General features: G+C 44.5%; 1 protein-coding gene across 3 annotated transcripts in view; it reads right to left on the reverse strand.

Annotated features, from left to right (window-relative positions):
* The window catches only part of ATXN7L1 (ataxin 7 like 1), a 265,888-nt gene that overhangs the window by 204,171 nt on the left and 34,856 nt on the right, over window positions 1–26,861 (reverse strand). The window contains exon 1 of one of the 3 annotated variants that reach the window (XM_029615622.1): window positions 14,899–15,006. The exons of the other annotated variants lie outside the window; for them this stretch is intronic. Within the exon in view, the coding sequence (XP_029471482.1) occupies window positions 14,899–14,953 (55 nt within the window). The 5' untranslated portion in view covers window positions 14,954–15,006. Of the gene's footprint in view, window positions 1–14,898; window positions 15,007–26,861 lie in introns of those variants that run through there. 3 annotated transcript variants of the gene reach the window in all.

Here is a 26,861-nt window from a genome sequence, read left to right on the forward strand (position 1 = left end):
AAAAACCCAAGCAATCTATCGACCGTGTGCATAAATGTTACTGTAGGCTGGTGGGTCACCAACATACAGTAACGTTTATATGCGGTTTCGACTGCTGCAAAAAGAAATGAATGTTTCCCAACAGCTTACAGCAGGCAAGTCATAATCCATCAATAAAAAACTAGGAAGAAACCCAGCGTTATGGCAGCTACCGAAGGACCAGAGTTACCCAGATACTAGGATGCGGTTTCAGTGGCTCATTCTGCAGAGCTTCTTGCTCCCCATCACCATCACCATAACCCCTAACCCCCTAAGCCCTCCTGCCCATGGTCCTTGCTTCTAATTAAAGCTTTGAGACCCAGCGAGGAATCAATAGTTTTTCTATACCCTGCCCTCAACTTCGGAGGGAGCGGGCTCAAAGTAATTTTAAATAAAAATAAATCACTAGCTCTTGCTAATAAAACTATAGCTGAGATCTACTCTTTTTTTTTTTTTTTTTTTTTTTAATTTGCCTCTGCGGTTGTGGGCATCATTTCCCTACTTGGTTTTAAAGTGTGGGGAAAGTTGGGGGGGTCGTTTGATATGCATTTACTAAACTATAAGATCGCCGGCTCTCAGGAAGGAGGAACCACCCTGCCCCTCCACGCTCACCCTCCCACTCCAGTTTCTGGTTTTCTTACATATTTGGTGGGACAACAATTCCATTTTGATAGCTTAGCCCAAGCACATAGATTTGTCCCTGTCTTTAATTAAAATCACACCTAACAACCCCTCTTCAGACTTTACACCGTTCCCCCAATTCTCCCCCCAAGCACTTCTTTTATTTATTTATTTTAAAACTTTTCTATACCATCTTAGCAAATAAAATTTGAACAAAAACGGTTTACAATTGTTCCTCAGAAATAAAACTTAAACAAATTAAAATAAAACATTAAATAATAAAGTTTGAAAAAAACTACAATAGTGTTTGTATCAATTTAAACTAATAATATTATAACTTTATAAAATTCAAATTTACTTTAAATTTAATTTAAAAACAAGAAAAAGTGAAGAAAAAAATAAGACATAATGATAATGCAAAACGGCCTTGTCGGCTTTTCTGTCTCTCTTCACTACCCTGTAAGCTCGGCAGAGAAGGCGCTCGCTCTTAGGAGTGTCTGTACAGCTCTGTGTACTCCTTGCAGTGCCCTATAAATGTTTAGTGATATCAGTAGCTACGGCATGTCCAATGATGCCACCTGCTTCCAGCCTCAAAACCCACCAATATCATACAATTGATAATACTGTAAATTCCTTAGCTTGGACGCAGCTGAACTCCAATATCACATCCCACCAGGATACGTCAAACTGGTTTGTTTTTCTGAAGCTTGCAACATAAATGTGCAACACCTTCTGTTCTCAGATCTCTCTCGAAATGTTCATCGTAAGGCACACAAAACATGAAGATCATTTCCCCCTCTCTTTAAAGCCACCCGCCCCAGAGGACTTGCCTGGGCACACCAGGACATCGCCGCCAATGCTTAGTGCCACTTCTTAGGGCCAACAGGAGCCACCGCATTGGCTCAGTGCCGAGGTCGACGGCTGCCCCGCCTCCTTCCCCTAGAACCAAAGCGCATCGCCCCCACGATCCCGCTGGCTCTGGCGGACGGCAGACACAAGTCTGCTGAACCATGGGCGCTACAGGCTGAGCCAGAAGGGGGGGGGGGGTGTAGATGAGGATCATGTCCGGTACCATTACAAGGATGAGCAGTTGTTCACACATTTTACCTACCCAGTCCCCTGCACTGAAAATTAAGCCATGGTAACATACGGGCCGATACAGTACAGGCATGTTGATGGCCCTATGAGGTATTCCCGCGCGATTCAGAAAGGAAAATGTGCAGTCAGCCGCACATTTTACTTTCAGAAATTAGCGCCTACCCAAAGGACCTCTGACTTAATTTCATGGTGATATTAAGTCAGAGGTCCCGAAAGTTACCAAAAGTTAAAAAAAAATAAAATTTGAAGTCGGCCTGCGGTTCGCAAACCAGCGCTCAATTTTGCCAGCGTCCGGTTTCCGAACCCGTGGCTGTCAGCGAGCTCGAGAACAGACGCCGTCAAAATTGAGTGTCGGCTGTCAAATCCGCTGACAGCCGCCGCTCCGGTCCAAAAGGAGGCGCTAGGGACGCGCTAGTGTCCCTAGCGCCTCCTTTTACCTGTTTTTACCGCCGGGCCTAATTTGCATACTGAATCGCGCGCACAGGAGAGTGGCCTGTGCGCGCGCCGGGAGAGCGGGCGTTTGCCCGCTCTGCCGTGGACTTTACTATATCGGCCCGATAATGAAATAGCGGACAGCTGCCTTCCCCTCACACTGAAATCTAATGATCAGTCATCACCAACAGAATATGACCAGTTCTGCTCGCACCATCCAACACAAAATAATTGAGATGTGCTCTGGGCTGTTAAAACCGACCACCTAAGCACTACCATACGGCAAACGTAAGTCTGGTGCATGACTCAGAAGAGGCCAGCAGAATTAGAGCTCAGTGCCCCAGGGAGGTCAAAGCCACACATCTGCTAGCTGCGTGCCAGCGCTGGACGGACAGCTTGAAGGAGTCGCCGCAGAAGATCCCCTCTCACTGCAAGGCCACATGTGAGGATTTCCTGGAGGGAATGGAGGGAGGATAATTTAAGAACAAAAAATGGTGCTCCCTTCCTCTTGCCACTCAGTTCTGCAACCTTGCAGTCCAGAAACTGGCTGAACAGACTTCCTCGGTAACAGCGAAAGACAAAGCAAACATGTAGCTTCAGGGACCAGCCCGGCGGCAGGCGCTGCTCGCCACCATGCAGAACACTGCTGGCTTCGGTTCTCAGGCCGGGCACTGTTCCCTCAGCCGTCCGGGGATGCCGCGGAGGTCTTCCACCACGCCACCTGCAAGGCGGTAAGCGCTCAGACTGCTACCCCCGATCCCTTTTTGCATGAACCTGTGCCCCCTTAAGATTAGGCAAGACCACGCGTAGGTTTTGCTTGTTGTGGGCGATTCTTCTAGGTGGGAAAAACAGATACCAACATGAGATGCCAAGACCTTCCTGTTGTAGAATCCAACCCATATCCCTTCCTTTGGGGGGGTGGGGGAGGGATGACTAAAGACAGAACAGAAGGAAAGCATCCGCAGGGAAAAATTTTTTACTCTTATTACATTGCCACAAATTTCCAAATTAAATTTGGCAAAATGGGTTGGAGCGAAGCTATTTTTTTCTCTCCCTTCATGGGACCCGCCAGGAAAGTTTGTTGAACGGGATAGATGGATTTTGTTTGGATTCTCTATTTTTTAGCTGTATGCATCCTTCTGAAAACCATAGCAAAGCCTAAGATAATTTCACAGTCCCCCACAAACAAATATAATTATATGGATTATGAAAATTCTTTCAGAGCCACCTTGGAGATTTAAATTTAAAAAAAAAAAAAAAAAAATCAGCTGGAGATGGATCGACCAGGAAACATTCAACGCAGACGAACGCTGAATATTCTGGTCATGCCAAGAAAATGCAAAATACAGGCACTGAATAGATGATAGATTTGAAGGGTACTATATATTATTAAAGAAACACAAATCCTTCAAAACTGAAAACGCTTCACTGGGCAGAAATAAAGGATCATTCTCCAGCAGACAGGACCCCCCTCCCCCCCCAAAAAAAAAAACCAAATTATATTTAAACTCCAGTTCAGCTGCAATGAGAAGACCATCAGATAAGATTTATTAGTTTTATAAAGAGAGGGCGGGTAGTGTGATGGGCGGGTGAGGCCTTGCCCTTTGGGTTGATTGCTGTATCAGGTCATAAGATGTTACAGAAACTTTGGTGCTGTAAGGACATAAGGCTTGGTTCCTTAGTCCATTTGGCTTCTCTTTGAAGGGTATAGTGTCGAATTTGTTTGAAATAATTTATTTGCTGTAAGTTTATGTTACCATATGCTTAGAAGAGGTCTTGGATTTTGGAAAGCAGAATATAAGGCTGTAAATTAAACTATCTATATCCAACTTGTTTGCTATCTCTCTTTTATCATTTTATTTTGTATGATTCAACCACAATAAGGGCATAAAACGTACCAAGTTCACTCTCCCCCCTCCCCCCAATAGATACAGAAAGGGGAAAAAATCCTTAGTCAGTCACACCCTAAACCTGTGAATTTCAGAAAAATGTACCAAGGTCTTGAGTGATCCTTCTAGGTGGGAAGTTAACATACGGTGTCGTAAGCCCACACCTAGAAAAAGACTCTTGGCACAGAGAAAGGACAGTCCGGAGAGCTCTGCTCTTCTGCACGCTGCATCGAAAAGGCTCTGCCACCACCCCAGCCTACTCTTCACAGAAGCTTGCGGCCGCTGCTCGTCACCTCCCTTCACCAGGCTTCCTGTTTTCTTAATGGAGCGGCTGCTGCACACACATCTGAATACCCGAGAGGACACTGTTTTCTAAGCTTTACTTAATATTTCTTGAAACATTATTCCTGTGTTATTTTAGGGTTTTGTTTCCCTCCCCCCCCCCCCCCCCCCAATACAAATCGAAGCAATCTGGGCGACGGGTATTCAAACCAAGAGCTGCCGCAGAAAGCTGAAGGGCCACACCACCTTTGACCCGCAACTGAACTCCAGTGGCGAGGCCAGGCTCAGGAAGCCCAAGTCCGAATGCGTAATCTACGTTCACCTGTGCTCTGCTTCGTCAGCGGACGCGGCACTGGTCAAGGTAGATGCGGGTACGCCGATGCAGCACTGCAACGAGTGATTAACTAGCATGTGAACACTATTTCTTTATAACAACTATGAAATATAGAAGTTTTAGATTCACAGCTTTCATCGATATAGAAATTCTGTGCAGTGAAAAAAAAAAAAAAGTTGTGATGAAAGCTCCAGAGTCTCGCTGGCGGGAGAGAACCGGTGTTTGATCTGCACAGAACGGACAAGAAGGGCTGACAAGTCATCATTTCCTCACAGGGGGAAAACCCCAGTCCGTGGGTAACACAGATCCTGCATGGAGCAAAAGACTGCAACCTATTCTGGTGGCATGCAATTTCAATGTTATATAGCACTTCAATATGCAAACGACTTAACAGGGACAGATCCGTTCTTTTTAAATCGGCCTTCTGAAACGGTATTGTTCACACTTTTTATTCTTGCTTATGTTGCGGAAATATGCTGTGAGCACCAACAGGAAAAACTAAACCCAGGGCTGCTATCAGCAGGCTTGTCCTGAAGGCAGAGTTACTGTGGTTCGTCCCAGGCTTTATAACTGGACTGTCTGCTAACGCAATGCAGAAATCTTTAACAGAAAACAAGTCGGATCTGACTGCACAGTGGTGGTGCCACTGGCTTCCACAACACCATAGGACAAATGGCTCAAACTGACAAGCCGCAGCAAAACACTGTAATAAAGGCCTGTACAAAACACATACAACAACATTGTCCCTAAAATCTATCGTCAAACCCCATCTGGACATCTAAACAAGCTCCACAAACAAAAGGGTCTACCCCTATTACACCAAGTCCCCAAACGTTTTCTCCACACTGTTCAAAAAGGATAATCCCTTCCTCCACTGCCTGCCAATAAATGTTTTGTTTTGCCTGCAAGCTTCTAACACGCAGGAGAGAATGGCAGGAAAAAAAAACCAAAAAAAACCCAACCATCCCATCCAATCTGCTCACACTGCTAAGGGTACATCCCCGCTGCAAGTCACAGGACGTGACCGGTTAAGGTTGTCCTTATCCAAGATCATTTTCCTCGTCTTCCTCCATTGCACTCCACCTTCCCTGGCTAGCTGAGCATAGGAGAGTTTTTTAATTTTATTTTTCTGCAATTTACATATTATCACAAGAATCTCTTGTAAAAGAAATAGAGGTTTGTAAGACACAAAAAAAACCATACATAACGTAAACACTGTAAAAAGGAAATATTATATCCAAACATTCCTCAAAGATAAAGGAAATGAAGGGAGACCAAGAAAAAAAAGGACAACAATAACCGTGTAAATGAGAAAAGGAATAATGAGAAAATCACCACGATATATCAAATTTGGCCAATCCTGCAGAGAGTATCTTCTAGGTATGTGAATCCAAGAAGGCCCAAAGTTGTGAAGGTTAAAAAAAAAAAAAAAAAACCCATTAAAATGCTTTACTAAACACTTACAAGGATATCACAAAGTAAATTGAGCTCCCTTTAACAAAACCTCAGATCTTGGGTCACCCTAGTAATATCAGGATAAATCCACAATTTCTGGCCATAAAAGATAAGTAGCCTATTACGAAGAAAATACTTAACACAGTATTCCTATCTACCAAAAAAGCTAAAGATAGCAGTGTGCCTCTTTTAGTAATCTCAGTCGCTTGTGATGATTCAAGAATATTGGTCAAATCAAGGCGTAAATCCTGAGGCTGGCTTCCTCACTTTGTGGTAAATAGTATGCCTTAGTTATAACAGGCTTCCCAAGGAATTTTCCGTATTTTCAAGCTTCTTTGAATGGATCAGCTCAGGCTGAACCAAACCATTTTGAATTTTTTCAACGGAGGCAATACGTAAATCCAAAATTTTCATTTCAGCTTCCTGACAATGAACTGGTTTTTCAATTGCCAAAATCCAATGATTAGTATATCCAGGGAAATCTTAGTTAAGGAAGAGATAGAGGTTTCGAGGAAAACCAAAAGCATTCCACACCACATCCAATGTTATAAACAGGAGGTTTAGGCAATACTGATTTCACAACCAGGCTTTCCTGCACCACTTCACCTAGACTCAATGCAGCGCCACAACTCGGATTCCTGAGAGGGGCCGGAGTCAAGGCCCAAGCCAGAGGACCCACTGCTCAAGGCACCCCAGAAAAAAGGGGAACTCTCCTAACCAGCAGGAACCAAACCTGTCCTCGCGGGAGATGAAACGGATCCACCCACCTCCTCCATGGCTGTCCCTTCTAAAACCAGGATCCCCAGACTTACCCCGGAAGAAACCGGCAGAAGCTCCAGACGATCCGACCACCCCCCCGAGAAGAGGGAGATGGCATAATCTGCACTCTGGGGCTTAACGAGATCTCCTTGGCCAGTGGATTCGGCGTCCGCTCAACAACAAGTCCCGCAGCAGCCATCGCTCCCGGACTAGTAGTTGGTGTTGTGGCAAAATACCCCTCGATCCATGGCTGATATAAGTCGGGTAAGGGAGAGCTGTGAATGTTCTCCCTTACCTTAACCTTGCGCTTTGAATGTTGCATAAAGAAAAGAAAAAGGTAATCTTGAAGCAAGATTTTAGATCGGGAGAGAGGGCTCTTACACTACTTTCTCATGCGGCGGCCATCCTGGTCTTCCGAGATTCTCTTTTTAGTTCAAACTTTGCACCCCTCCCCCTCCTAGTTTAACCATAAGATCCCAAACTAATCCAATCAGCCACCAATACCCCAGTACCTGGCCTCCTAGGTACTATAAGCCTTTCTGAATGGAACACCAACCCAATGCACTGATCTGGGCCACATGAGGACTGTGTAAGCTATTAGACAGACTCAGCTACGTGAGCACCTGCATTTTCGCTAGGACTTCACTTGCAGACTGCCAGACAGGCCTAGCTGCTAATTAATTCTTCCGCTCTCTTTCCATTTTTTTTGCCCCAAATTAGTGCTCGACAACTCCTGGACACTATGTCACCATGGAAACCAAGATTTTCATTGTGGCACCCAGGATATTTTGTGCCTGGCTCCAGCTCCAGCCACTGCCACTCCAGTTGGGACCTGCACCATGCGGCTCTCAGTAAGTCTGAGCCATGCAGTGTACTGCATGGCTCAAAACCACCAAGAGCTAGGAAGAGGAGGCCTCAACCGGAAAAAAGCTGTGGTTGCTGTGGCCGCAGCCAGGTGGTTAGTGGGAGAGCTAGTTGGTAGGAGTCTGGGGAGCTGGTTGGCTGGAGCTGGCTAGTTGGGATGGGGTGGTCACTGGGGAGAGGAGGAGGATGTCTGATTTTGTGGGGGATGGCGGGAGAGAAAGATCAGAGATGGGGGGGGGATGATGAGAGAAGGAGACTTGCAGCCTGGGTAGGGGGTCAGAGGGAGACTGCTGAGGACAGGGTGGGGGATTGAGAGAGAGAGATAGCTACGTGCATGGGGGTTGAGGAGACGACTAGAGTCAGGGTGGGGGGCAGGAAGAGGGAGACTGGTGGGAAGCCGGGTATGATTCCGACAGCATGGCTGTGGCGAGTGGAGGTGGAATGAGGGTCAGATTTACTAAAGCTTTATTTTCTCCATAGACCCATAATGGGAAAACAGCCTTAGTAGATCAGATCTCAGGAGCCAGTGGCTGAGATTTCTCTCAAGTCTTCCCTCTCCCACCTCTCCAACATCAGATGGGATGATCAGGAGGTTGGGAGACAGTTCTCAGTGAGTCAGCGACTGATTCCTAAGTTTTTGTGCTGCCTCCTAGATCAAAAGAATATTTATCAAGGCCTGGATTCCCCCAATCTTTGAATCTCCATCACCCATTCCAGGAGGGCCTTCCATGCATCTACCACCTCCAAGTGAGGTCTCATACAGGTGCAATATCACCTGACCATTCCTCTCCCTGGGCAGCCAAGCATCTTTCTGTAAAAATTAAGAGAAGCTGGGAAAATAGTCAGGCATGCAAAACTTCAAATAGAAGAAAAAATAGCAAACACAATAAAATGGCAGGTCAAGGGTTTGTTTTTTTTAAGATATGTTAGGGATAGAAGGAAGTGCTTTATCCACCTGTTTGGTCACCTTAAGATCATCAGATACAATTACCCCAGATTTGTTCTTCCTTTGTGCTTAGAAAAGTTTCACCTTCCTTGAGTTTTTGCATCCTAAATGCTGCATTTTTTTAGCATTAAATCTTAGCTGCCAGAACTTAGACCATTCCTTGATATTCATTAGATCCCTCCTTATATTTTCCACCCTGTTCACATTTTGGTATCATCAGCAAAAAGACAACCTTGATCAACAATTCTTCTGTTATGTCACTCACAAAAATGTTGAAAAGAGGCAGTGACAGGACTGATCCCTGAGGCACACCGCTAGTACCAACCTCCATTTACTACTACCTTTTATCGCCTCCCACTGAGCCAGTTTCTAACCTGGTCGGTCACTCTAGGTCCCATACCAAGAGCGTTCAATTTATTTATAAGTCTTCTGTGTCAAAGGCCTCGCTGCAATCCAAGAACTCTACATCTAGTGCACTCTCTTGATCCAACTCTCTGGTCAGCCAATCAAACAAATCAATCAGATTCATCTGACAAGATTTACCTCTGGTAAAACCATTCTACCTCAGATCTTGCAATCCAATGGATTCCAGAAACCGCACTATCCTCTGTTTTAGCAGCAATTCCATTAGTTTATTCACCACCGAGGTCAGAGTAACCAGCCTGTAGTTCCCAGCCTCCTCCCTATTTCCACTTTTATAAACAGGAACCACATCTGACCATCTCCAGTCCTCCAAAACTACTCCAGACTCTAAAGAGGCATTGAAAAGGTCAGCCAGCCAGCGAAGCTGCCAAGACATCTCTTAAGTTCCCTTAATACCCTCGGATGTATCCCATCCGGCCTCATCTAATTTACATTTTTTTAGCTCCTCACGAACACACTGTTCTGAAAATCGATTGAGGTTTACCTCACTTCCAATCTTATTTGTGTTTGTTTTATGTGGTCCTACTCCAGGCCCTTCCACAGTGAACACCAAACATATTTGTTAAGCAATTTTGCTTTTTCATCAGCCTCTACACTTTCCTCCCCTTCAGATTTGAGTCTCACAATGCCACTTATGCACTTCCTTCTATCACTAACATATCTAAGAAAACAAACAAACAAAAAAAAACCTTTGTCCCTCCCCCTTTTATTGTATTTGAATTTTTGCATTCCTGACTACTTTTCCATCTTCTCAATTTTTCCAGATATTATTGTCTGTCTTCTTCAGTGATCTCTTGTAGTTTATGAACGCTAACCTTTTCTCCCCTTACCTATTCAGCTGCTACTTTAGAAACTCACAGCTGCCTCTTTTCCCCTCTTTCCTAACAAAAAGATTAGCTGCCTTCATGATAGCCCTTCCACTTCTTCTAGATTTTCCCATCCAGACTCCTTAAGGTAATCCCCCATTTTAAGAAAGTTTGTTTTCCCGAAGTCTAGGGCCTTCGCCTCTGAGTGAACCTTCATCGCTTGGGCCCTAATACTGAACCACACCATCTGGTGATCACTGACTACATCAGAAATACTGTCCCCCATCGCTAAGCACCAGGTCCAGTATCCTCCCATGTGGGTGTTTTCCTTGCAGAGAATCCTTCTAGAAGGGCATCAGTACAACTTTTTCCTCAACCTTTTGTTTAGTTTAAAAGGCCTGGCAGAGTCCCCGAGAGCTCTGGTTAGTAAACTAGAATGGTTTGGAAGGTTTCTGGGTTTAAGATGAATATGGAGATATCGGAGAGTCTTGGTATAGCCCTTTCGGATGGTTTGACTCAGTCTTGGAAGCATGACTGCCCTTTCAAGTGCGCTAAAGGTAAGTTGAAATATTTGGGGGGTTTTCTCAGGGCTGAAGTAGGTGACAATTTTCAGTATAATTACTCTCCTACGATAACTAATGTTTTTAAGGATGTAGACTCAGGAGCAGTATAACTTGCCCTGGGCTTATTAAAAATGAATATTTTGCAGCGCCTGGGTTACCTTTTTCAAACTCTTCCTGTATTTGTCCCAGACAGCATTTGGAAGTGCACATTTTTGTTTTTATTTGGAGCTGGAAACCTCCCATGGTCACAGAGTGGCCGGGAGCTCCCAGCTTAAAGAAATATTACTTAGCTTTCCAGCTAAAGGTAATATTGGATTTGCAAAGCAAGGGGGATGGTAAACAGTGGGCAACTTCTGAACAGGCCGCAGCAGGCACGGATCCTGTCAAGGCTATGGCATGGCTTCCTAAGAGATTTATGGGTGTTTCCTGGTTTCCTTTCCCTCTTCACTATGTTAGCTTTGAGACTATGGGATTCCTCAAAAAATGTTCTGGTGTTTTCTTTAGGTCTCCTCTGAGGTTTAATAGAGACTTTCCATCGGGGCTCGTCTCCCCAGATTTTTTGAGATGGGATGGGTTGAGGCTCTCGTTTGGGTCAGGTCTGGTATTGACTAACCGGGATATGTTCCCTTACTTACAACTGGACCATTACATAAATTCCAAGTCAATTATAGCTGATCTCAGGAGGGTTGTTGTAAAAAAGCAGCAACCAGTAGGGGGGATAGTATCGAAACTGCATGTAATGGTGAATGGTGCCTTGACTTGTAAGCCCGGACATATCGTGGCTTGGGAAAATGATCTGGGAGGGAGCTTCCTGGATCTCTGTTTTCTGTCACCGAGGAGAAGTTCCATATCCGTCCAGCTAGTAGAAAATGGGTACAAATTATTGATGTTTCAGTGGGATCTTACTCCAAGAGACTTCATAAAATGTATCTTGCTGTTCAGTCAGCTTGCTGACGCGGGTGTAGGGGGCTAGGCTCCTTATATCATGCATGGTGGGCGTCTCCTCGGTACAGAAGTATTGGGATCGGATCAGTATGCTGATCCAGGCTATTACTAGTGCGGCTGTCCCTAAAAACCCCAGGATTCTCCTCTTGAGAATGTGGCACCCTCGCTACAAATATCGATTTGGCAGCTTGTTGGAAAAGGTCCAATATTCCGGCTACAAAAACTGTATTTCATCTCCCTGTTTCTTTATATGGGGAAATTGACTGTGATCAGACAGGAAGCAGTTGAAATGTTTGATGTAATTTAGAAACCCTCTATGCTTTGGATGCAATCGTGTACATCTTAATATGCATTTTTGCTGTGTATGCTGTGGTAGGCCCTGAAGATCTGTAGCAGGAAACAGGAGGTGGTGTTGGGGAGGGTGGATTGGGCTATATTTTATTTGGGGGGGGTGGGGGGCAGTGTATATCATTTTTAAGATGTCAGTGTGCATTTGGGAGTATAAATGTTTGGCTACCTATTCCAATAAAACAATTAAATTACAAAAAATAATTCTGAAGGAGCATCCCTGAAAAATAATCTACCTTAAAAATGGACTCTGACCGACGGCCCGCAAATGCGCAGTAAAGAGCAGCTCTACCGCGCATGCGAGCACGTCAGTCAGAGCGGAGCGTGCCCGAAAAAAAAAATGGCGCTGGGAGGAGCAGGAGCAGCGGCGGCAAGGAACAGTAGCGGTGACGGCGCGCGCAAGGGAGGGACACCACCCCCCCCGGAGATCTTCCTTCTGCCGGTTGTGGATGAGCTGAGAGGGGGAGTGACTGAGGGGATGGAGGAGAGAGAGAGAGTGTGAGGGGAGAGGGAGGAGAGAGTGAGGGGAGGGAGGAGGAAGGTGAGAGGGAGGGAGACTAGAGGGGGGAAGGTGAGAGGGAGTGGGAGGGAGAATGAGTGGGAAGGAAATGAACAGAAAATTTTTTTTTAAATGTAGCCCGTTGTTACGGGCTTAATGGCTATTAATATATATAATAGGCATGTGTATATAGTATTACTATTTCCTTGCAATTAAAAATGATCTTAAAATAAATCTTTGGCGCCAGGATTTACGAGTTACAACAAAAAAGTTTTTTTGGTTTTTTTATGTTGTGGGGGGGGGGGGGGTTGATTAAAGGAGAAGAAAAGCCCATCCTCAGACAGATCAGACGCTGCCAAACAGGGTAACCCCAGCACGCAATGCTTTGCTCCACAATTTAGGAAAGTCTCTCCTTCTCTAGAGTCCAACAGAGCGCTAAAGCCTGCCATTCCATTCCATTATCCTCACCACAGTCTCCCGATATAAAAATGTACCCTCTACCAATGGTTTCTTAAATTATGCATGCCCCACCTCCTGTCCTCCCACACATGCTCCCCTTTGCAGTTTTTGCCTTTTCTTTAAAATTTTTTTTTTAGTAAAGAATCCTATCAGAAATTAGAGAACTGCGTGAACTCCAGCAGTCAAGAGGAATTCAAAAAGCCCCTCTCTCAACCTGTTCTAAAGGACAGTGGACACCTGACAAGGAAATGAGGGGCGATAAATCATGCCCCAAACCAGGCGGCTAACCGAAGAAATGATTTCATGATCGCCACGTAAACGCTCTGAGTCTCGTTGTAACGCTAAGCATCCAAGTTGCCGATTGCCGTTTTCAATAGCTGGAATAAAAGTGGCGTGGTTGACGTGTTAGTCCACTTGGGAGCAATCAACTGTCAACGAACAAGCTATAGGTGGGGGGGGGGGGGGGGGGGGGTGAAAAGAAAAACAAACCAGCATTTCCAGTTTTCACATCCGGCACCTCCTTTCCCCATCCTTCCACAACTCTTTATACTTTTGAAAACAAACAGCACCACTATTAAACACAAATTGTAACATACTCTTATATTCAAGCAGCTTCACCCCTAGCTTACTCTGTACTGGGGGGGCCTGATGGAGGGAGGCTCTTGAAAGCCCATCACAAAATGTATTATATTAATGCATTTAAAAAATAAAAATAAATATATATATATATATATATATTGCCAACCAGTTGTTTATGTCAGTACCCTGGAAACATCTCATTTTTAAATTCTCTTCCACATCAGGACGGAAGTCCACTTGTTAAATGATCAGCGACAACTGAAAAGCCGACCTGGCCTCCCTTTTATCAGTGGGCGACCGCAATAACCTGCAAGCTCCAGAGAGATTTCAGCCACTCTGGAAATGGTTAGTCTCCATAAAATAGAAAGATCTTCCCAAGTCCTTCCAAGTTTGAATACCAGTGCGTACAAGACCGATGATCTCCCTTATCTCACACGGAAGCTGGATGTACTCAGATTAACCCGTTCTTCCCCAATGTTACATCCAATGGGGGCATTAAGATCTTGCCATTTTTGCTCCAAACATAAACCAATAAAATTACATTATAATATCGGATTTAAAAAAAAAACCCAAAACAAAATACACACTAAATCCAAAAGCATCATTTTAAAAATACATGGTAAGCCATTTAAAGCTCAGCTTACCTTACGAGAAACTGCCTTCTGATTATAACTTGCTTCTGCATATTAATGGAAGTCCCACATTTCCACAAGCAGATGAACTGCTAAAGGAAGACCAGCAAGACATGCCCAGGAATTTTTTTTTTTTTTTTAAAGGAGAAGAACCCAACATGGCACATTATCACAACCGTTGCATCACCAGCGATGTGATCAGAGTCGCACGTGTGCTCTGCCACCTCCACACATCAGCTGAAAGCAACGACGTCCGCAGCCATCTAGCAGTCAAGTTACGGGCTTAAGAAAAATGCTAGCCCAAACAGGGTTTGAAACTCAGTACCCTGAAGAAGTACCACAATGTTAAAGTTTGTTTTTTTTTAATTTCTTTTAAAGTAAAAAAGCTGCATTTTAAAAGATGTACAGCCTGCTAGAACATCATTACGCATCCACAGGGGAGCAGCTAGGAGTACTGTAGCGAATAATGGTATTGGCTATTTTTGAATAGTTGCAAAGCATAACAAAACCAGCAAAGAAACCGAAAACAAAAAAAAAAGTCTGCCAGGTACCAAAACCAGAACCGAGCAGGACAAACGGGGGGGATACTATCAAGAGACTTCTAACCTGGCAAAGCCCGGCTAATGAAATGCATAGCTGTTGCGATCTTCTATTTGATTATAAAATACAGCATGGGGGGGGGAGGGGGGCTGGATGATCCTGAGCAACTGTTCAGATCAAGGCGAATCTACTTTCTTTTGCTTTGGAGACGGGAGCCAAACCGAAGAAAATCTCACCCCAGTTTCTATTCCCCCCCCCCCCCCCCCCACACACACACACCCCCGCAACAAAGGCCAACCAAATAAATAAACGATTTGCTAATAAAAACACGTGCCTAAAATATCAGGCTTGAAAAGGCAGAAGAGAGGGGGGGGAAAAAAAAAAAAGTAGGTTTCCACAGCCTTACCTCTCACTGCTTTACATCGGGCGCACGCGGAGGAGGCAGCAATTTCCAACACCATTCACCGGCGAGCTCGCGTCTCTTCAACGAGAGTAAATGGGCAACGCGCAGGATCGAGATCCATCCACAGATTCCGACATTTTTTTTATTTTTTTTTTTTTGCCTCTGTGACGTACTGAAAAAATGTCTTCCAGGGGAGCCGGAGTCGAAGCTGCTTCTGTTTCCCCGACTAGAGCTGCTAAATGTTTCACGCGTCACTTAGCAACAGTCACAACCTCCAGCCAGGGACGTCTGCTGCCTGACAAGAGGAAGGGAGCACATGTTTTCCTCAGAGCACGCAGCCTGGGAAAGCGCTGAGCACACAATGTCTTTTTCATTCTTTTGTACAGGGGGGGGGGTTCTCAGAGTTTTAAAAATCCTGGTCAGAGCACCGGAACGGGCACCAACTGTTCAAGTCAAGGTGATTACAAAACGCTATAGGCGAAATACCCGGCTCGGTTTTAAAGGTAGTTGGACGTCTCCGTACAGCAGGCTGACCATATCAGTTTTCGGTGGCTGACCCTACACGACTCAACTAGTGAACCGAAATCAGAAACTCCTCAGAAACATAGCTGGCACCGAGCAGCCCAGGGGCAGGTCTGAAGGAACAAGCTGGGTTAGAAACCAGTTTGACAGGCAACAGAAGGTAACGGAGTATTTCTGAAATCAGTCCGGGATCTAAGTCTGTTTAATATATTCACAAGTTATTAGAGAGAGGCTTAGATGGGAAAGTTTGAGCGTCTACAGATGATTCTATGATTGCCTAACAGGGTGGACAAGCCAGACGGTATTAAAGAAAACTCGAGTTTTAGTCAAACGTTTGGCAACTCAAATTTAGTGCAAAGACACGCAGAGCCATTCAGTGAAAGACAGAAATTCAAGCAAGAAGTATATGACAGCGAGGTATTGTTATGCATTTAAAAAAAAAAAAAAAAAAAAAGACCTGAAGGGTGATCATATTTCATGAATTCAATGTTGCCAAGTAATGTGACGAGATAGTAAGCGATAAAACCCGGAGGAAAAGAAAAGAGGAGAATGCCACCACGGTGTGGGTCATTGGTGAAAAAGGCAGAGGCAGTCCAGAACAGAGCCACCAAAACGATGCAGTATCTAAGAGGTAGACACACAAACACCTATGTATTCGCTGAAAGAATGAATGAATGAATGAATGAATGATACAGACATCCCAGCGCCCAGTTGTGGTACAAGGAGTCATGCTGCGAGGCTGACAGGAGGCACACCGAGGTGTAACCTCTATCTTTCTATATTATACACCTGCTGGTGGAGTAAGTCTGCCGGGGGCCAGCAGTGGCAGTCACTGCATGTGCAAAGGCCGAGTGATGCATCGATGCAGGTGGGCATCCAGCAGCCAGAAGGTGGGAAAAAAAAAAAAAGAGGGACATCGACCACGCGGGTTGGCACGGCCAGAAGACGGTGACCCGCACGAGCCAGCAGACAAAAAACAGCTGCAACGGCTCCACAGGCCCGCACAGGCTGAAGGAGGGTCACAGTGACTGCAGCAGGCGTGGCAAACAATCTCCATTTAATTTTCGACAGCGGGCAGATACTAAGGAAATATTTCTTCTCAGAAAGGGTGGTAGATAGATGGAACAGCCTCCCAAAAGTGGTGAAGGAAGTATAAAAGTAATTGAAAGGCAAGAAAACCAAGATAAGCACATATTTGGCCTTATCGCCATCAACAGCAGTTTATATTTCCAATTCAGTGGTTCCCAAACCTGCTCCTCAGAGACCCCACAGCCAGTTGGCTTTACGGGACAACCAGTCACTGTCTTCACAAGAAAGGTCCTCCACTCGCGTGGCGATATTACTGAAACATCGAAGATGCCGGCAGATGAGGATGATTTGGCCTACCCTGTCTGCCATTTGTGCCTTCCGATCGTGCTGCCCCAGGCCTCTCCTAATCTGTGGTCTTCCGCCGAGGGCCCTTTGTCTCTGCCCTATGCAGGCCTGAATTCTGATTCTGTTTTGGTATCTATCACCTCCCTCTGGAAATCTGCTCCAGGCGTCTACCACCCTTCTCCGTGAAAACATATTTTCTCAAATTTCTTTTGAGCTTCCCTCCCTTCAGCTTCATTTGATGAGTTCTGGTACTCGAGCTCTTTTAAGGAAAATACTTCCTTCTGGTACTTTCTTAAAACCTGAAAAAAAAACTGCTCTGACACTTAAAACTGCAGATCTTGGAGCAGCAAAACAAAGCATTAGGCAGAATCCTTGCCTTACCCTCAACCCAACTGCTGTCACTCTCATGAGTCATCATTGTGTCCGGATTACATTCCTTTCCCATCTACTGCAAAAAAAAAAAAATCAATATTTTACCATAACATGCTTGGAAAACAAATTGGAAGTGAACATGCCAGGGGTGTGACAAGCAGCAGGTTTCCTTTTCCTTCGATTCCTCCCCAACCTCCAAACCCTTTCCTTACCCCCAATCCCATCCCTCCGCATTCATTCCAATCCCGTCCCATTCTCCCAACCCCAAATCTCTCCCTCCTCCCCATCCCCCGTCTTTCCCTTTCATCCCCATGCCCTTCCCCACCACTTCTCCTTGCCTCCAACCTCTTCCTGCTCACTCCCACACCACCACCTCCCTCCAATCTCTCCCTTCTCTCTCCTTAGGCTGACCTGTGGTTGCGTGCCTGGCACTGGAAACATTTGCAAAACTTGCTGGCAGGTTAGCTGTGCTGCTATCACAATGCACAAGATCAGTAGGGTCAGTAATTACCAGCTCGCGAGGTCTGAAAATGCTCGTGGTGCTAGCCACATAACTGTACATCAGCGGCCAGCAGGATGTTCTCTACCAACTGTCCTGCTTCCTTTTTCCATGGCTAGAAGGCTGGGCTCCGTTAGCTACCACACTTCTGTTACCTCTTTGTTAGCTATCAGGATAGGCTCTGCTGGCCACCCCCACAGCCTCATTGTACCAAAAACAGTTATTAGACATCTGTAAGCAGTACAGAATACTGCAGCTAGGTAGCTATTGGGAAAGAAGGTATCACATCACATAACTCCTCTACTTGCTAAGTTGTACTGGTTGACTGTGCAACAAAGAGTTTTGATTACTATCCTATGTTTGATGCTCAAGACCATGCATCGAGGTATCCTGTACCTGGAGGATTTGCTGGTGGCCTACCGGCCATCTAAATTACTCCAGTATGTGTAACTTGTTGTACTTATGACCTCTGGACTTTCGGCAGTAAAGCTGTCTTCCTCAACGAGGAAGGTTTTTGCCTTTATTGGGCCATCATTGGGAAATGCGATCCTGGTGGAATTACATTTAGAGCTGAATTATTTGACCTCTCAGGGGGAAAAAAAATCCCTCCAAGCTTGTCCTTTGCTCAAGGTTTTCAGTAATTATTATATTTAAGGATCTGGCACCTTTCATGAGCTCTACAATCTGTAGTGAGATCAGATGATAACCATGCAAGTCATGGTTATCATTCAGTAAATATCTGGGAGCATGGAACCCAGATATTTCTGAATAGAACCCTTTCATGTTCTAAGAGAAGCTGCGTTGTCAGGTTTGTTTTTTCTACACACTCTGCCCAGGACCCAGAAGTGCCGACGGGAAGCACAACAATCAGCTCGCAAATCCAATTCTGCTACTATTCGGAGAAAATAGGTCTTTTTTTTTTTTTTAGAAAATACATCATCAACTGCTTTCAATTTGCACTCACTCAGGCAAACACTTCAATGTTTACATCGATCCAGAAACTTAAAATGAAAAAATTTCACTGGGTGTGGATTTTTGGGAAGGTTTCAGTTTGCTTTGAGATTTTGTTTGCTTTTTTTTTTTAATGATGTTATCATTCAACAATTTCCTATTGCAGTTCTTTTATCTAATGGATACATTTACTCCTCCTTAGTCTGCCGGCTGCAATTCTGTAAGGAAAACCCGACATTTTTCCATATGAATATTTGACAATGTAACGAATACTCCAACATTTTAACCTGCCCTGCCTTTCCTTTAATAAAGCAGCAGTGCTTCATATCTGTGCAGAAAAGCAGGTAGTTTTCCCTAGCCCAGCTTTGGGTCCTCACGCCAGGAAGGCTTCACGGATCAGAAGAGAGAGTCCTAAACATCGCTCGACTGCGCAACCTGCTGGCCCAGCTTGCGGTGCTCGTGACCTGTGGCCTCTGGCCGAGGATTGTGGCCACAGTGGTTGGGCTAGAAGGGAGAGAGAGTGAAGGGTGGGGGATGCAGGTAAATAAATGGCAGCTGGTTTTTAACTGTACATAGCTTATGCGCCGTCTTTTGTTTTATATTTATCATGTTCATTTTACTGTACTTCCTCTTGAGATACTACTGCAAAAGTGGAAAAGAAATGTGAATAAATAAAGTTTAAGGGGAAAAAATCCACATAGTTGCAAATGAAGGCTCATGGAACAGCAAACCTAAGTAGGGGGCTAGCTGCATGCCGCTTGGAGCAAATTTCCTTGGAAAAGTGATTCATAAGGGTTGAAGCTTTGACTAGCGTTAGTGCTCACAAGTTTCAAACTTGTGCTAATTCAACCTCTTTTTGTATCTGTTTAAAAAAAAAAAAAAAGAAAACAGAAACTGAGCTGGAATCCCAACTGGAAGAGAAATCTACTTAGTAAAGGGGGCAAAAAAAAAATTAAAAAGCACAGGACGCTAACATAATAGGAAATGAAAAACATTTCCTGCCTGTCCTCTAAAAAAATAATACGCTAAAGTTACATACGAATGTCTCAAGTCAAGGTCTTCGTGCTAGTCATCTTCCTCTCCCTGCTGGCTTCTTCTCAATAGCAGAGCCACTCTCAGAATACATTTGCTTTTTGTCCTCCTGTCTGTAGGACAGCATTACGGTAACAGACCTATGTCCGGGAGCCAATGACTGCAGCTCTCGCCTCACTCAGGATTTGTGCATTTGGAGGCTGGCCGGTAGGTCTCGTCGCCATGCAATGGTTGATACTCCCCCCTCCTTCTCAAGAACTGTGCTTGTCGCATGCAGACTGGGCCCCATCTCAGATGCTCTCAAACTCTCACTAGATCCCATAAACTCCAAAGAAGAATAAAATGTCCCATGCACGCAGAAATGAGCATGTGTAGCTGGGTCTCATCAATCTCTGTTAGGACTGGAAACCACCATAAGGCGTTGTGGAGCGGTGCAGATGAAAGGATGTGCGATAGGTTTAATCCTTTGGTAGAGCTTATTGTCTAACCTGGGATCTTGCAAGCCTGTCCTCTGCTCACATTAGGGCCTTAATAAGAATTCATTGATGTCATTGTGTGAAAATTAGAGCATAAAAGAAAGCAGGTGAAATTTGAGCACCACTGACTGTTAGAATATTTCTACCCTGCTCCTACTCGTCCCAAAGTAGCTATCCTACAAATGGCAAGGTGAGACAATGCTCTTTGTCAAAGTAGGTAAAAGACCAGACAATATTCATTATTTGTCAGGAAACATTTCATAAGCACCTGATAACTGGATGTGTTAGAGGAAGGTGAGCCAGCTTTTTCCCTGCTAGCAACCAAACACTCTCTCGTCATCCTGGAGGCCAGTGAAAACTGTAAGAGTAACAAATGGCCAAGGTGCAGTGGAATCCATGAAAGAAATATTCACGTCGGTGTTTCAGCCCATCCCCTTCATCAGGAGCATGGAAACCAGAAAGTTGGTGCAGTAAAATAAGTCCAGTTATGAAGATCCCTGCCCATCATAGTTAATCCAACAAGTACAATCTGGACTACTTTACTGCATCCAAACCATCATCAATGCATCACTATCAGAGCTGTAATTACAATGTCTAAAAAGAGCAAGAATCAGACACAGCTTGAAAACACAACCGACCTTGGACCCCAATGACCCAAACAACTACCACCCCGTTTCTACCCTCTCTCTCTCTCTCTCTCTCTGCTAAGCAAGATTATAGAAAGCAGTACTAAATCAATTCTCTAACCAATAATCTGATCACCACCAATGCCTTGGATCCCTTCCAATCTGGCTTCTGTTCCCACCATAGTTCTGAGACTATATTAACAAGTCTGGATAATGAACTCACACTGTTTATTGTTTATTGATGATGGTAATTCAGTACTGCTAATACTTTTGGACCTATCTGCGGCATTCGAAACAGAGCAGCGTTTCCCAAGCTTTTCAAACCCAAGACACACCTACGTTAACAAAAATATTGTGTGGCAACACCAACCTCTGTGGAGCAGGCAGAGACACACAAGAAACTATTACAATGGACCAGCTCCCTCTTCTCCCTTATCCTGCACGTGTATGTAAATCTATGTGGTGTAAGCAGCCGGCCAAGTTAGTTACCTCGACTGCTGCATGTGACTGTCAGAGCTCTTTCACTGCTGCTACTCCTAACACTCAGACTAAGTGCACACTCCCCAACTCACTCAGTCTGGGGATAGGAGAGGGCTGGAAGAATTCAAATGAGCTCCTCAAGACGGGGAAGATAAGGAGGTGCTACATGCAATGTGTGTGCTGCACAATATGGGGCCCAGTTATCTGTGCCCTGTATGCTGCCCATTAATTACAACACTCTGGAGCTCATGTTGTAGCTAAAAAGAGGAGGCATGCATGATCACAAATGTTCTCAGAAAGAAGCTCCTACACTTTTTAGAGACACCACTGATTTCACTTGTTGCTAGGAAGTGCTGAGAGCAGAGCCCAGGTGCTGGCCTGGATCTGAGCATCAGGTGGTAGCTTTTCCATGGCACATCAGTTGGGAAACATTGCAATAGACCATAACATCCTCATCTCCATTCTCGGACCTGGTTCACCCACTTCCTATTCGAGCTTACCCAGTCTTGTTGCCCTAGGAACAACTCTCTCAGAATCACAAACTCTCTCCATGACGTTTCATCCTCTCGCCAACTTTATTCAACATCTATATGGCTCCTCTCAGCAAACTCATTTAAGACCACCACATCACATATTACTCCTATGCCAATGACATACAACAACTGGTTCCACTCAGCACAAACCTTGAAGTAGCCATTTCTAACCTAAACACCTGCCTAACAATCACAAATTGGTTTCACCATAACAAACTTAGCCTCAACCCAAATAAAAATTGAGATGTTATGGACTGGGAAGCAAGAACCCAACCACCCCTTCCCAGAAGTGGTCCTTGATGGAACAACCCACCTTTTCCATTGGAAAGAAAACAAAACTAGGGGGTCACGAAATGAAACTCCAGAGGGCACGACTCAGAACAGGAAATATTTCTTCATGGAGAGGGTTGTGGAGGCCTGGAATGCCCTTCCAGAGATGGTGGAGAAGAAGAGAACAGTCACAGAATTCAAAGGGTCACGGGATAAACACTGTAGATCTCTAAAGGCTAGAGAACAGAAATGCACGGGGGTAACTTGCTGGTACGGTGGTTACTACCCTTAGCAGAAGGTATGGAGATTACTACCCTTAACCATAAGGCTTTGATGCTTTTAACGCAAGTGCAACATTGCTTCCTGCTTAGATGGCAGGGGGGAAAGAGGAATTAGTTTCAGAAGACAAACAAGGGCCCCAACTTCCATGGTCTGGGATACTGATATGCAGACATAAGGGAAAAAGCACAGGACTGCTTCTACGGCCAAATCCTAAAGGAAACTAAGAAAGCATGCACGGGGGTAACTTGATGGTGTGGCGGTTACTACCTTAACTAATAAGCCTTTATACTTTTGATGCAACTCCAACATTGCTCTCTGCTTCAACAGCAGAGGAAAAAGGACAGCAACCGAGGGTCCTGACTTTTATGCTCTGGGAAACTGATACTCATGGGGTAACCTGCACAGAGCAGCTGTTACTACCCTTAATAGAAGGCATGGGATTACTACCCTTAAAAAATAAGCCTTGATGCTTTTGATGAAACCACAGCATCACACTCTGCTTCGAAGGAAGGGATGGGGGATGGAGGAACGATAAATTTGGATTCAGAGATAACCAACATAAGATATGACTTTTTTTTTTTTTTTACTGTCTGGAGTCCTGATACGCAAGACATTAAGAAAAAAAAAAAAAAACCAAAACACAGGACTGCTTCTGTGGCCAAGTCCATAAGCAAAGCAAGTCAAGTAGCTCTGATACATGAGGATAACCTGCACGGCAGATACTACCATGGGAAGCTTGCTGGGCAGACTGGATGGACCATTAGTCCTTTTCTGCCGTCATTTCTATGTTTTTATGTAAGTGCAGAGACTAGGATTTATCCTAGACCAGGGGTCAGGAACCTTTTTGGCTGAGAGAGCCATAAACGCCACATATTTTAAAATGTAATTCCATGAGAGCCATACAATATGTTTAAAACTAAATACAAGTAAATGTGTGCATTTTATGTAAGATCACACTTTTAAAGTACAATAAGTCTCTGAAAATATTACACCAGGCCTTAAGACACCAATACATCTCCTATTAGGAAAACGGACCAAGTCAGGCTGCTATAGAGTCCTACACAGAAACTACACGCCAGCAGAAAACCTCACCTGAATCACGTGCTGTCCCTCACCTAACATAGAATAAAGAGACCAAAACGCATAACAAGAAGCATGCAGACAAAAACTGAATTGGAAACTGCAACAAGCCAGAGTCTCTGTATGCAGTGTAACAAAGGAAAAAAGAAACATCACACATCCTTATAAAACAAATCAAGAAATATAAAATCATCAGCAGTAAAACTGTACTAACAAAAAGAACATATTTCGAAACAGCTGATGAGTGGAATATCCAATAATTAAAAACTCATATAAAACATTTCCAGATACCAACAAAATATTTCAAAATAGCAGACACAAAGATCCAGTAATGAAAAATAATAAGGATACAAAAATTTTTTTGCTCTGCATACCTGGGAACGTTTGATATCCAGGTGTCCTGAGATTGTTCTGAATTAGCAGGAGGTGGGGTGGTTTGCTTGGAACTTTCTCCTCTCTCAGTCACATACCAGCGCTCTCTCTCACACTGGCTCTCAATGACACACCTATACACACATGCTCTCAGTCACTCACATATACAAATGTTTTTCTCTCTCACTTATATAGGCTCTTAATTACACATTTACACACATGCTGTCTATCTTTTCACGCTTACACACACACAGGCTTTCAATCACATAAATACATGCTGTCTTTTTCTCTCACACACAGACTCTCATTCACATGCTTACAAACATGTCCTCTCTTTCTCTCATTTACACACAGGCTCTCAATCACATACTCACATGCTCCCTCACCTAAATCAGCTCTCAATCACACACAGACACACATGGTCTCTCTCTCTCATTTAAACACAGGCTCTCAATCACATACTCACATGCTCCATCACCTAAACCAGCTGTCAATCAGACACAGACACACATGATCTCTCTCTTACTTATACACACAGGCTCTTAATCATACATACACATGATCTCTCTCACACACAAAGGATCTCAATCATACACACATACTCTTTCAAACAAACAGGTTTTCAATTACAAACTTACACATACAGGTTCCCAATGGTAAACTTACATTCATGCTCTCTCTCTCACAGGCAGGATCTCAATCACAGACATACTCTCTTTCACATATACAGGCTCTCAATCATTCACATACATGCAATCTCTCCCTCACACACACAGGATCTCAAACACACATGCTTGCTCGCTCATTCACTCTCTCTCCCCCCCCCCCCCCCCGGGAACTCGCGGCAGCAGCAGCCACCTCCCAACGCTAACCTCCTTCATTTTCAGCCCTCGCGGAGGCGAAGGCGGAGTCCCATCGGCCGCGGTTGAAGATTTTCATTTTCCTCCGAGCCGCGCTGCAGTCTTCTTCCCGCGCAGGCACCCGATGCTCTCCACTTCCTCTTCCGGGCCGCGGGAAGAAGAGAGCACGCCGGTGCTCTCTTCTTCCCGCGGCCCGGAAGAGGAAGTGGAGAGCATCGGGTGCCTGCGCGGGAAGACCCGCGCAGGCACCCGATGACTCCAGCGCTGGCACCCGGCTGACACCCGATGACTCCCGCGCAGGCACCCGGATGACTCCAGTCGGCGTGCTCTCTTCTCCTCCCCCCCGCGGCCCGGAAGAGGAAGTGGTGAGCATCGGGTGCCTGCGCGGAAGAAGAGACCACGCTAGTGTGGTCTCTTCTTCCCGCGCAGGCACCCGATGCTCTCCACTTCCTCTTCCGGGCCGCGGGGGGGGGGAGGAGAAGAGAGCACGCCGGTGCCGCTGACTCCAGCTGTCCTGCCGCGTTCCGCCCGGGCTGACAGCATTTTAAGCCCGGGCGGCGGAGGACCGGGGAGCAGCTGGGTCAGCGGGGAACCGCGAAGTATGGCGACACTTGTCTGCGAGCCAGATGCAGCCCTCAAAAGAGCCATATCTGGCTCGCGAGCCATGGGTTCCCGACCCCTGTCCTAGACTCTCAACTCAGCAAACCCCAGATTCAAGCAGTCTCTAAATCGACTCTCTACCGTCTATGCGGAGCCATCTGTGACCTTTCCTAGATGACACTATTGCAACTGTTGACAAAGCTTCAATTATCTCTCGAATAGAGTTCTACAATGTTCTGTACACTGGTATCCCCAATACCCCTAACCGCCGTTTATAACTTGCACAGTGGCCCATATAATAGCAAAGACAAAGAAACTTGAGCACATTACCCCCGTTTTGTGTGATAAGTCGGGAACCCTGGTTCCCGACTTATCACACAAAATTCAAACTTCTAGTCCTAAAATAGTCAACAAACTTCATCATAAAAGATCTAAATATGCTAATCCTGGAGAAAAGGAGGAAAGTGGAACTGTAATGGAGGTATTTAAATGTATCTAATGAATAAATGCACAGGATAGGGAGAGGTGGAGACCATGGTAGTATCAGAATTCAAGACAACATGGGACAAGAGGATTTCTGAGGGAGGAGAAGGGACTATAAAAGCTGAACAACAAATGTGGATGGGCAGACTGGATGGGCCATATGATCTATGTTTCTATTGTAGAGAGAAACATTAGAAGAGTCAGAGTGTCTATGATCAGAAAATATAGTGGCATGAGTAAGACAGTACACAAAGAAGCAAAGCCAAAATTATAAACTACACTACTTCCAACAAACTGACAAAGCATGTTCTGTATGCATGTATAAAATCATTATAGGTTAGTGGTTACCAAGCTCAGTTCTCGAATCTCTCAAGCAGGTTTTGTTTTCAAGATAGCCACAGTAAATGTAAATATATATATATATATATTTTTTTTTTTATTTTTTTTTTTTAGGTGAGAACCTTGATAATCTCAAATGCTTATATTTTAAAACAATGATTGTCCTTATCTTTGTCCAAGTATTTATTTAATTTAAAAATTGTATATTTATTTTATTTATTTATTAAAGGCTTTTATATACCGACTTTCTTGATACAAATCAAATCAACTCGGTTTACATCGAACTAAGCAGTAACTTTAACTAACCAATCAACAAGAGACAATTTAAAGGAGCATAAAGTTACATTATAACAAGGATGCCTTAACTGGGAGTAGGAAATAAAGAAAGGGAGAATGAAGATAAGTACTATATACAAGGGAGGGAGGCAAGGAGCCGACCTCTTGATAGCTTGTAAGCGTGATTTGGCGTTTGTTTATTTACATAAGTGAGTGATGGAACAATTCTAAGTCAGGCTATATACGGTTGTTCGTATTTACATCACAACGGTTTACAAAGAAAAAGTTACATCAAAGATATAGGACAAGAAAATAAATTGAAGGGTTTAAAATTGTACACTATTAGTTTAAAAAACAAAATACTGTAGCTTAAAAGTAAGACTACAACACAGGAAAAGAAGGGACATATTTTCTGGACTTTTGATGTTAATGACCTTTGATTTCCTTTCAGCTGAGTTAACTTCACATTATTAACAGTAAAGACTAACTGAAAATGATTACTAGAAACTGACTCCCAGTTGTGTTCCCCAGTCTCCCTC

Source organism: Rhinatrema bivittatum, chromosome 9 (genome assembly GCF_901001135.1).
Source record: "Rhinatrema bivittatum chromosome 9, aRhiBiv1.1, whole genome shotgun sequence".
NCBI lineage: Eukaryota > Metazoa > Chordata > Amphibia > Gymnophiona > Rhinatrematidae > Rhinatrema > Rhinatrema bivittatum.